The sequence below is a fragment of the Haemaphysalis longicornis genome, unplaced genomic scaffold, assembly GCF_048455015.1.
Source record: "Haemaphysalis longicornis isolate Haplotype H1 unplaced genomic scaffold, Haemaphysalis longicornis Haplotype H1 scaffold_1, whole genome shotgun sequence".
NCBI classification, from domain to species: Eukaryota; Metazoa; Arthropoda; class Arachnida; order Ixodida; family Ixodidae; genus Haemaphysalis; species Haemaphysalis longicornis.
The window spans coordinates 257,003,569-257,016,207 of record NW_027526203.1 but is presented as its reverse complement, the minus strand read 5'-3'; the positions used below and the strand labels follow the sequence as shown (position 1 = coordinate 257,016,207).

Here is a 12,639-nt window from a genome sequence, read left to right as displayed (position 1 = left end):
GCATATTTTTAATGCATTTTCTACCAAAGCTCAATCCAAGCTTATCACCCCAATATTGCTCATATTTGCGGCATAATTTTTAATTACTTGTGGCCATAAACTTATGTTATGGTTTATGGAGGGACTGTGACTTCGTGATGTCGCATGCGAACTGTTGGGTCATGAACTGTGCACATTTTTATGCTATTTGCGCGCCGGGATCGAAGTTTTTTTTCGGCTTTCAACATGGCCACGTCTTCAGGACCAATGAACGCAATGGATTCACCGTGTACACCGCTTGAAGTCCAACCATGGTTGGACATTTTCCCCCGACTATGTCCGCGTGCGGGAAACTATTGCAATGCTTTTTTTTTACATAGTACCGGTGAAACTGAATGGCAGCCATTAAAGTAAGGAAGAATATGGAGTTCCCACTAGCCTTGGCGATAAACCATCCACGGATCCAGGATCGGTGTTGTATGCGCCTACGATTTTCCCGCCAGCTAACTGCAAGAGGCCTACGATCGCTGGAGACAAAGAATCGCATTATGAGAGTTCAGTCTGTTTCCTCTATTACTTTTCCTCAGCTTATTATTTTTGTGTCTGGGAATCTCGTAACCATTCCCCGCTGATAGAATTGGCGTGCTTTTGGTTGGCGGTTGCGCGCGCAACGTTACCTCCTGTTTTGTCTCTACCGCGGGGACTTTTTTTTTGTTGTTGGAGTCGTCGCGGTTTTCTATCACTTGTTGCAAGCCACAGTATTTATTTATTAGCTGTACGAACTATCGCTTACTAGCGACAGGGACAACGCACGCCAACCAAGCACCGGGGCGAATGATTTGAGTAAAAAAATATAGTACCCCAGTACTCGTCAGCTGTGTCGCATTTGGTGACCGCGATTTGTCTCGCTCTTGAACAGTGCGGTGAATGAAGAGTAACAAGAGGGGAGGAGTTGAGATCCCCACAGACCCCGGGCCTTCAGTCGGATCTCCTCCTTGAGTTCGAATGAATGAATGAATGAAAGCTTTATTACTATATCTTTTGCTGGTATAGGTCCCCTCTCAGGGAACCTCTAGGTTGCCTCTCGTGGCTTCCTAGGCGGCGTCATGTGGACTAGGTTCGAGCTTCTTCTCTCGGGCACGCTGCTCCAGAGCCTTGTGGGCAGTTTCGCTGCTGTGCAGCTGGCAGTCCATATGCTGGCTGAGCTGATGGCTGCGCTGCTCAACCTGAGCAGGAGAAGAGATGGCCGACAGGAAAACTGAGAGAAGTGAAAACTTTGTTTCGCTGTTTGCTTACGGCGAAAATTCAAATTTTCCTATTCTGAAGGCCGAAGCTACACCTTGGCTATGAAGCGCGCCGTAATGGAATTCCCCGGATTAGTTTTGCACCACCTTTAGTGTGCGCCGATACCTGGACCCACGAGCGTTTCTACTTTTCGTCTCCATTACAAAAGCGGCCGGAATCGCACCCGCAACGCCCTTGGGCTCAGCAGCACAATGCCTGCTTACAGAGGAAAAAAGCCTTTCAGCATAGTGCCTTGCTTATCAAGGTCCAATGATTGAGCATTTTACGGCTTTTTTGGACGGTATATTTGCAGCATTCTTTTTCATTAAATCACGCGAGTATAAGCAAGACGACTTGCCTTGGCTTGCACCTCGGTCTTTTCATTGTGCAGCCTGTCCACCTCGTGAGTGCTGCCATGGTCGAGCGACTGGGCACGCAGGGGAGTGGGCGGGGTAGCAGAAAGCCCACCTCGTTCTTGGGTATCTGCAACTGAGGTGAAGTCAAAAGTCTCGAGTGAGTCAACCCCGCAACGCCCCCCACACATTCTTGGTATGGAGAGAACGACGTCCTGTTATGCAATTAACAGTTTTAGATTCTACTCCACAAATTAGTGGGCTGCGAGGTCACTTTCACATTTTTTTAGTTTCAGCGGGCCATGAAATCAAAACACAAGTTTGGTTCTCAAGAAGGACGGCTCTGTCGGGACAATAATGGCACTGATTTTAAACTACATACAAATAGCAGAGCTAGTAAGGAAAACGAATAAATCAGCGGCGACCCCACAGCCACACTTCCTGGGGACATCTCTACACTGGGGTGTTTTCACGACAGATGGCACAGGCGTGTACGGTGGACATCTTCAATTTTGACGAAAATTTTATGTATAGTCCTTGTGCACAGGCGAAAGCATTTGTGGAGTTATTTTGTGGGAAAAAAAGCTCCCTTCGTAAAAAAATTCCAAAAGCCTGCACAGGTTTGTAGCGCGTTGAGGGGTTCGTGGAAAATTTGAAACTTCTACCACTATAAAACAGAAACTACTGTAGCTATCAACCTAGTTATTTTTATGTAATTTGACTCTCACTTTTAACTACTACCACGGTGAAATGAAAAACCGACAAAACGCTGTACTAAAACTGTAGTGTACTAGAATATGCTAGTACTCGTTAGTGTACTAGAATATTCTCACAGACTATAATTTGAACGGCGCGCTTGGCCGCCATTATATCCGCGGGGTGAAAATAATGTTTTCCGCCAAAAGCGTTATATCCGCCCAACCCGCAATTTCCGGTTGAAAATTTTGTTTACAAGCCAGTAACGGATTATTGTAATGCTGTTATATATAATAAATGACAACTTTAAACATTAAAAAGCAAGAATAACAACAACATTTGTTAAAACACTGCAAGTTTGCATCTTAACTTTTGCTTTTACAGACTTCATTAAGTCAAGACTATGTTTGCATTTTCTTGCTTCACAAAAGGTTAAAATTGTGGTACTCAGAATTATTTGAGCTCATTTTGTAGAAAAAACAAATTGTGAGGTAGTTTTGAACAGTGTTGTCGATGCAGTTCCGTAGTTCGCCACAAAGGGCAGCACGAGCTTGTAATAATTGGCACGGCAGGCGCGGCGCCTTCAAGATTTTGCTATCAACAGAAACATATGCAGCTGAAACATAAGAAACTATTTTTTAACCGCGGAGAGTCAGGAAGCGGCCACACAGCGATTGTGGGCAGAGCATCTCCTACGTTCTTACCCTGTCAACAACCATAGCCTCGCAGCCGGGCTCAACTCTACTCGGGGGACACGCGGCATAAAAGGCCAATTGGCGCAAGAAGAGAGATTGCGGGGCTAAACCGGCGGGCGGCAGCACGCGGATAAAGAGGCCCTGTGTATTTGCTTTTCGCCTCCATCAGAAAAGCAGCCAAAGCGGCCAGGATCAAACCCGCTTCCTTGGGCTCAGCAGCACAATCTCCAAGCATACCACGCACAAGCGTAGCTGAAACAAGGATATGCTTCGCTTTTTGCCCATACAGTCTTCGCACCACTAGTGCGAAGCTGCCCCAACATTTTCTGTTTGATTGATTGATTGTGGGGTTTAACGCGCCGACGCTTCACAGGCAATGAGGTGCGCAGCTGCAGCTGACGCATACGGCTTAGACTCGCTAGAACCCATGGTGGGCACCTTGGCAGCCTGCGCTGCATTATACAGGTGAGGCCAAGTCAATGAGAAAGATGTGTCTCTGTGGTTCTCGTCCCTACAAGAAATAAGAGGAGGTGTTTTGTTTTAAGGAAGGCAAGGAATCGGCACTTCGTGTACTATCCAGTGCGTCAGGTGAACGCCATGATCGGCCGCGCTCTGCCCCTGAATGACCTGAAAATTCGAAATTGTGAGAAAAAATGGCCACGATATTTTTGGGATTGTGCTGGCCAAAGCTGTTACCGTTGGCGGCAGACACTCAATTCGACACTAGTACTCGACAGGAATGGAGACGCTATCACAGTTATAAGTCAATCCAATGTCGCTTATGTTTGGTATGGCGTGAAACGTGCAGATCCGATTTTGGGGCCATTTCAGGGTGCCGCCTATATCGGGTGATCGTATCACTGCCATCCAGGTATTCCATAGGGAACGGTGGTAGCTGCCGCTCGGATTGAACTAATGCCAACGGATTGAAATCCTGGTGCCAACTGCACTTTGAAAGATTTACGTGCTTGTGTTGCCCTTGACTTCACTCGGAATGCGGGAAAACTACATTGCGTCCCAGGTTCGTACACAAATGCGCCATGCTGTCGATGTTAGTGTGCAGTCAGTATTCTAAAAAAAATACAGGGCCCTTTCACTCTGTGAATATAGACGACCAGCAAAGCTTTGGTGCCGAGCCTCAATGTTAGCGACAATATGCAGTGACCGGCTCGTAGTCGAAGGGGTTCACGAAGGGAAAACACGTTTGGTTGTAACTTGCGATTGAGAGTACTTCCAGTTTAAAGGGGGCCTAAATAGGCTTCTGAAGGTCGCCATTTCAATCGCGCAATCGCTAGAGTACCCCTTCACGACAATGTATACCAAATATTACAGCTCTGCGCAAAGCAGGGGCTGCACAAACACGCAACAAAGATGCTTTCTTTCTTCCTTGCTCGCCTACCACTTCCTTGCCGCCACACTGCCGCGCTCAGACGTGCGACAGACCGCTTGTGACGCACCAGTGTGACGCACCAGTGTGACGCACCAGTGTGACGCACGAAGCTCTCAACAGTACGGCTGCGCTATTGGTGGGCCCCGTTAAATGCTGTAGCCAATCAGCGCTCCCAGCTCTGGGGGAAATGTGTTTGCGCGCAGCGCTCCTGCACCAGCGGCGTGGCGTATTCGTCCTGCACCGGTGGCATGGACGAATGTAGATCGTCCCCATCTGTTACACGAGCTTAACTGAGTTTGTAGATATAGTGCGCCGTTTACAAGGTGTGAATAACGCTGAAGAACACGGAGCATCTCTGCGGGCACAAACGCCCGCTACACGCGCGACCGCAGCAAGCATCTGCCTGCATGGTCGACAAGCAGCCCACTGTGCGGTGTATGCACAATACGGCATACACCGCAGCAGCTAAAACTTGTCACCGCCCGGCGGAGCGGGACTATTGCTGAAAATCAGTTTGCAAATAGGTGAAAGGGGGTGATAGTGCAGTGAAAGATTGCGCGGGCGATCGTCGTCGTCGCGGCCTCGCAAAGCAGTCTGGATAACTGCGGCGATGCTAAGCCTTTTCCCAGACCTCGGTGGGACGAGTTCACCGCGACAGCAACGCATGCCGAAACGCTAGTGAGCCGCTATAGTCGTCGTTGGCAATCTTCAATTATTGTCGTTAGCGAGCATGTTGCGTTTGGAAGCCCCCTATCTTGCCTTCAAACGCTCGTTTCCACTTGTTTCCGCCGACGTGGCCATGGCCGGCGCAAGGAGCCGTTCGATGCGGGCCGGCCGCGTGAATGACAATTCTGGCCACCCAGACGAACCCCACGTGACTTTCTGGCGTCACGTCCGATATGTTTTGGATTGCTGCATTTGTTGTCGGCACTTCTCTGAGTAAGACTGGGCACATCTCGCAACAATCAAATGCTCAACTGTCTTTTTGGACATGGAGGCACGGAACTGTGTGTGCGCCTTTCCGACCTTACTAAAACTCTTTCACACTCTGCATTACTATGCGGGAGTGTCAAGACCCCCAACATAACTTTGGCAAGTTTAGCATACTTCAAAGTGCCATCTACTTCTCGCAGATCGGAGACCGCACGCCACTGCTCGTCGATCCGCTCCTGCTTCGTTACTACAGCGGGTAGTTCTTCCAACTGAAGACAGCAAAACTCTGCCTGAATGTCGTCCAGAGCAGAATTCATACTTTGCCCCTCTTGAACTGGTACAAGCACTGGGAAGCAGTTGACTAGATACTTGATATCAGCAAACCTGGCATGTTCAATGGAAGCAAGCCTTGCCACTTCTGCATTCTTCAACAGCTCACACTTCAGTGGAAATTTCAAGATCATGTACTCTGTTGCCGTCACGAAAAATCTTCTGATTCGTGTAAAAACCTCCTCCCTCATTTCTTTCTTCAGGTTTTGCAAGCTCTGCGTGGTTTGGCTGCCCATTACTAGGTCTTCATCATCTTTTTGGGTGGTGAAAGACTTGTAGTCAATGTCGGCATACCTGCCAACCTAGCAACATGAAAATTCGGGAGACCGCAGCAGGGGAGGGGGGGAGGAGGGAGAGAGAAAAAGGGATTTTTTTTGCAAATTACTGAGACTAGAGATTGACATCAGAAAGGGGCAAGGATGTTTATTTTGAGCTGCTTTGTTCTTTTCGCGAAGTCACGAAGCACGGAAACTCAGCTGTGTACGAGTCCAGAAATACTTGCAAGTACTTCTTTGCTTTTGACAGTGCCATTGATTTTACAACTGAACTCGGGAAAACATGCAACTGACGCCTAGGCAGGCAGCGTAGGCCTAGCGTACATAATGCGCTCGCACTTCCTCCAAACCCGGTCGTGCTCTAAACGACTCCTATAGGAAGACGCCTGCCTGCCGCGTTCATGAAAGACCTGTTTTCAGTGGTGGTAGCTAGCGATTCTTGTGGAGGTCGCTCGCAACAGATTTTCGCACGCACGGCCACGGCTGCCTCGATCGGCGCCGCCGCCGCGGCGTGCATGCCCCCCTTCCACCGAACCAACCGATCTGCATTGGCAGATGGCGATCCGAAGTGGCCGGCGTTGCTACAAATTTCACGTTGACAACACACCGCATTACCTCCGACACTTTTGAAGTACTCGCATCAACGCTTCGTGCCAAAACTATGTGTGGAACATCAGCTACGACAGACAGACGCAACAGTTGTGGTACCCTTTCCCTCGCCTTCTTTCGGTACAGTGGCGAGTGCGTCTCACGGCCGGCCTTCGTCCAGATGCGCGGTACTCTATAGCAGTCTATAGTGCCTAGAATATACTTAGCGGTACTCTACGGTAAGGTTACAATAAACTAGAAGTATTGGCCTCGAGGACATACCGTGGCGCCACCTACGAGTGACGTCACTTGTAGGACGCCGAATCGTGTTGTCGTCTGCTACAAAACATTTCCCGTGCGTATGAGGAAGCGTGTTTTTTGTTTTTTTTTGTTGTTGTTGTGGCCACCATCTCGCCCGCTCCTTGTGGATTTGATTCAAATTACCAAAAAAGTTGTCTGTAAACCAAATAATTCGGGCAAGCAATCTGCGACTCGCTTGCTCCCGGCGACACCGCCGCGTTTAGGCAGTTGCTACCATCGCGACCCACAGCTCTTACATACGCAGCCAGCGCAATGCCAAGGACGATGAAACTGATGCCGAGAAAAGTACGCTGTAAATTCATTATGAAATACTTGTGACGGGACATGTGTGTGCAAGCAAATACCTTGTAACAGCGACGCAAAAGCGTCGCTCACTTATGATCTCACCGCGCGAACTGCTCGTATTGCCTGGTAAATGAATGACGCGAGAACGGTGATCAGATTGCTTCGCCGCACATGCTTAAAAGTATTGTTATGGTCTGCAGTTTGGCTTAATCAGTGCCTACTTGCCCTACGATGTTTTTATAGTCATGCCCGGATTTGATTAACGATCACTGCCTTAGCTTGTACTCTGCACGGCTGATGTTTACTTTTCGCGACTTGTCCGCAATGTGTGAACGGTATGAACTCGAGTTTTTAACGCCTTCGAGCTGGTTCCGACAAGGCTATATTTAGTTTTCATTAGGTGCTCGGCTTGGTAAATAATTGCAGCGTGTTTTGTATGGTTACAGTAAGCCGGCATTTCTCAAGCATCAATTTCGAAACTCACGACTGCTCACAGATGGCAAGGCTGCATACGAGGCGAAACACGTCGTTAATGATTTCGGGTAATGGGTATATTTAGAATAGGAGAACCGAGCGTTGGGGGCCCCCAAGAAGTTAGAGGAACCCAAACGCAACACACGCGTGTGAGACGGGAGGGCCTTCGCCAACAGCTCGCAGCCAGCTTCCGATGCACGTAATCGGATGTTGGGAACTTTAGGCTTGGCGTCGCAGCAGATATTTCATCGCTGTTAGAATTGCGAGTTACAGTCCCTAACAGAACGTTTCACCGCGCTGGGAACTCTGTAAGCGCGGTGATTTCCGTTTAAGCGATCGACGATCAAGATACCTGCACGGCATCGGCCGATTCTTGCACGCAAGCATAGCCATCCTTCGGCCGCTCGCCGCACCATGCGTGAACGGGCCGGCGCTGCCGGGACCGACCTCCGCGGCCGGTCGGCGTAAATCATGGCAGATATTTGAGTATCGCTTTGAAAACCACTGCTGATGACACTACCTATCAGAATTTTTCATCACACTAACATCCACTTTCACCAATCTTTTCCACGACTTGTGTGATTTTAAAAAGCGCCGACAAGTCGTTGCTGCCGCGACCTGCGTCGGTTCGAGCTGCACCGTCGGCTGTGTGGGCAGGCACGGCGGGTGCGTGTGCTTCTGCGAGCAGTTAACGCTTCATGATTTCCTGCTTTATACATTTCTTGCAAACAAGGGAAATCTAGAAACTTCACTGTGTACCACGTCGACAGGAGGGAAGCCAGAGCAAAAGCCATATACAAGATCTATGGCAATCAACCAACAACAGCGTATACGGACGCGGCGTCTTATCCGGGTAGGTCCGCGGCGGTTTCCACCGTAGTCGTCGAAAACAAGCACCGTTGCAGCCTCTCGCTTGCCGGCGACAATACTATACAAGCAGAGGAAGTAGCAATCGCCCTCGCCGTCGTAAAAACTAATGCAGCGGTCATTGTCACCAACTCGCAGCAGGCTTGTCAGAATTTCGCTAGGGGACGCCTTCACACAACAACTCTACGCATCATTCAGCAGCAGCCCCTGAAGAAGCTAATCAGGATTGTATGGGCTCCCGCACATCACGGTATCCCCGGAAACGAGGTGGCGGACGCCATCGCTCGAGAATTGACCCACCGAGCGGGCGCCGAGAGCAGCGTTGCCGAACCCGAGCGCATGCAGCCCTTGACCTCTTACGCCGAGATCACGCAGCACTACAGGCTGTCGCGTGAGACACTCGCTCCCCCACACAAATCTCTACCCCGAGAGCACGAACGTCATTTACGTGCTCTCCAGACTAATACATTCCCCCATCCTATCCGGCTTCACCTTTTCTACCGACAGAACTCCCCGCTTTGCCGATTTTGCGGAGAACCCGGAACGCTACGCCATATGGTCGGAGGATGTGACCAATCTCCACTGATTCCTCCCAACCTGCAACTTTCCACTGTCGAGCTTTGGGAGAGCGCCTTGGCGAGCACCAGCCTGGACGACCAGCTTCGGCTGGCTCAAAGGGCTGTCGATGCTGCCTGCGCTCAAGGCATCCTGGACTGAGGACGCCTCCTTCAAGCTTCAGCACAATCCCCCCTGTTGACTTAAATAACCGTTTATTCTCTCTCTCTCTCGGCGATCGTCGTAGTCCACATTGTTGATCGGGGAAACAAGCCGCTGCTTACGCTTCGGTCGCATGCGTAATACACCACCATGCTCATGGTGTTTGCGGATAATCTACCACAGGTGATACGGTTATACAGTCACGATTAGGTCGAACTGTGCTTGACGCACTGAGAATTACCTTCAAATGAAGGAAATTAACACGAAAATACTTTTAGAACGCGCTTCCTAAGCGAAGTGTCACGCGTTGCAAGCCAACTACGCAGCAAGATAGGAACGGTGATCCTACAAGACGTCAAAACGATCGCAGCGCGGGCCTCTCCAGTGGTGGGCCTCACGGCCAATAGTGGCGAGTGCTCTCCTGCAGCACCACAACTGTCGCAGCAGGAAAGACTGACGTACGCGCGTGGTTTAAAAAAAAATGCCTCTACTGTGGCGGCCACTTTTCGGGAGATTCGAGATAGCTTTCGTACAATCGGGAGATTAGGCCAAAATTTGGGAGTCTCCCGGACAATTCGGGAGAGTTGGCAGGTATGCGTCGGTCAGCACATCAGCTCTTCTGATAACTGAAGGTTTGACAAACCGCAACATCAGCTCTCTTGCTAAACACTTGCTAAGCACTTCTCGGAGCAGATATACTTGAGGGGCTCCAGACTGCAGGAACATGTTTGCCTTTTCGAACTCCGGAATTACGGACAGCAAGAAGTCGCAATATGCCCGGTTGACATCTGACGAAAGAAACATGAATAGCCTTTCTTCTCTGCTCAAGACCTTGCCGTCTGGGTGGTTTTGGATTCCCTTAGAAGCAGTACCCGACTGTCTTGGTCTTTTGCTCTGATGACTGCCCTCTGGTTTTTTAGCATGTTTATGAGAACCAGCGCTGAGGTCATGTGTTTTGGTGGGTAGCTTCAAGACCGGTCCAGATGGTCTTACTTCACTGTAGAAGAAGCTAAGCAGTGGCTGCCACTGCTCGACAAACCTTTTAAGGCTCCTGCCGAGGGACAACCACCTAGTCCTGACATGCTTCAAGATCTTTTTGGCCTCTACATCGTGGAGAGACTGGAAGGCTTTCAGCTTGTCCTTCCTTTTCGAGCTTTTCTCGAGGTAGTAGAAAAGATTAACTAGTACCTCATTCATGTTCATTGGAAGGCATGCCGAGCCTTTTTGTGCCGCCAGATTGATCAAATGGCAACAACACCCTAAGATGGCGATGTTCTCATGGCTTTCTTTGAGCACAGCAGCAGCTCCATTTTTAGATCCAATCATGACTGGTGCATTGTCACACACCATACTGATGCAGTTCTGGAGCGGTATGTTCTTGCTCTTTAGCGTGTCCACAACAAGCGCACCAATGTTTCGTCCCATTGAGTTGCCTTCGAGAGCAGGCATCGCGAGCAAGGCAGTGCGAACAGTCCTGTCACAGTACGTAACCACAATGGGATAAAGCTTTGCATCGTGGCTGGCGTCACTGCTCTTGTCTGTAGTGACTGAGAACGGAGCGTGCTTTAGGTGGCTTATCACTTCGTCGATCACATTGTTGGCCATTTCCTTCACAATTGCAGTAGTCTTCGTACGGGCGCAGGCGTAGTTTTTGGCTTCCTTCGAATCGGGGGAACATTTTTCTAAAAAGGTCTCCAGCGTGATCAGAAGCCGTAAACGGAACGTTGTGCTCGATCAGAAACGCAGTAACAAGGCACTCCGCTCGAGTTGTAGCATCAAGATCCGCTTTGCTTAAGTACCCTCCGAGTTTCCCGGTGGAGTCCACTAGTTCCACCGAGTCTTTGTGTTTCTTCGTATTAAGATGACGCACATCAGAGCAGCACAGACTACAATATGCGTATCGTTCACCTTTACGCGACCTCTTCATACACGGAAAGTCAGTTGAATAGCTTGGGATAAACACCTGGAAGTATTTCTTCTCAGACATCTCATAAGCAGCTTGCACTCCGTTACATCTCCAGGAAAAAAAAAACGCACACAATTCACCACACGAAGTACACGGGGAAACAAAGAGCAAGCACATTTCCGTGAAGTCAATAGTCTTCGGCTTTAGCTCTGGATACAAGCCGATACAGTGTTGCCAGCATGGCTTCGTGAAATGGCGAAATGCAGCCAGTAGATTGGATTGAACGGACCAACTGCACCAACTTTGCTAAGTTTTCGGCACAAAACATATAAAATCGTAAAAATATAGTTGTCATTACGATACTCGTAAAAATGTGCTCAAAATCTGGCACTTTACGATAAAATCGTAAAACTTGGCTGGTCTGCACTGCTAAAGGAGTACTGACATGAAATTTTGAGGCTGAGATAGGTGTAATTATCTTTCTTTGAGTGTGAAGAACTTTGGATCACCAAGAAGCTTTAAACTGTAACCCTTTTATTTGTATAACGATCTTACATGACCCTGTTGAGCATACCCCATTCACGAAACGATTACTACCTACCATAACAAAAACAACAAGCCAGGTGCAAATATGGTCAGAAACAAAGCAAACACGAACCGCCTTTGGTGGCGCCATCTAGGAGGACTGATGGTAAAAAGGCATTCTGCAGTCTGCTGCAGACTAGCACAATAACGTTTGTTTTAAGACCTTTCCTTGTTACAGCATTGCAGACGTCACGAAACACACACTTTGGCGGAAGAATGAAAATTTTAATTTAAACTGATCAACTCTCAGTTGAATAAAGCATCATTTGCTCCCGGACAAGCGCTGGGGGCACTATAAAGCACCAAATCTTTTAAATAAACCAAACTTTCATTTTGTCAGCATGGCAGAAGTAACAGGGAAAAACACCGAACACATATAGTAAATTAAAAATGAAAAAAGTAAGAGAATGGAACATACAAAAACCATCATACAAAAGAAAAATTCCAATCTGGGAGCTGTTCAATAAAAAGAAGCTTTATCAGTTTAAGTTAAAGTTTCGGGGCGGGGTGCATTTTAATATACTATTTGACTTAACTACATTACCATGCAAGGATATCGAATAAAAACATGATGGCCCGGTCTTCAAAGAAAGCACTCTCACATGCCTGACACTACCACATACTACTTCATGTCTCAAAAAATCGAAATTTATTGTTGTAAGCAGAGCCCATGACCACTATCTTGGCAGGGACCCGAGATGCTGAATAATTTGAGAAGAGTATCAATCGCCTTCCCTCTCTCATTCTTATGCATGACAATCATTGTCGCCACTACTCTGCGCACTTTGACCCACACGATGTCATCTGCTACATTAAGGTCAACGTTCAGCCGACAGTCCCCCGCAAACACATACCAACCCGCATGTCAGCATTTTATCACGGTGCAGAGATGAAGGAGCAGCAAAATCGGAGGTACCCTTGTGTGTACAAAGCTGTTAGCATCACAAACACTTCGCGTGCG

The 12,639-nt window shown here is 48.6% G+C and overlaps 1 protein-coding gene and 1 pseudogene across 4 annotated transcripts in view; both read right to left on the bottom strand.

Moving 5' to 3' along the window:
- Positions 1-989: 989 nt before the first annotated feature.
- Positions 990-12,639, bottom strand: part of LOC144169392 (uncharacterized) — a 40,767-nt gene continuing 29,117 nt past the window's right edge. For 3 of the 4 annotated variants that reach the window (XM_077698529.1, XM_077698522.1, XM_077698516.1), the window contains exons 4-5: positions 1,622-1,752; positions 990-1,205 (exon numbers count right to left, since the gene is read on the bottom strand). In XM_077698529.1, coding sequence (XP_077554655.1) covers positions 1,074-1,205; positions 1,622-1,752 — 263 coding nt within the window. In that variant the 3' untranslated portion in view covers positions 990-1,073. Of the gene's footprint in view, positions 1,206-1,620; positions 1,753-12,639 lie in introns of those variants that run through there. The other variant, XR_013322441.1, reaches the window with a different exon arrangement.
- Positions 5,205-11,174, bottom strand: LOC144169382 (uncharacterized; annotated as a pseudogene).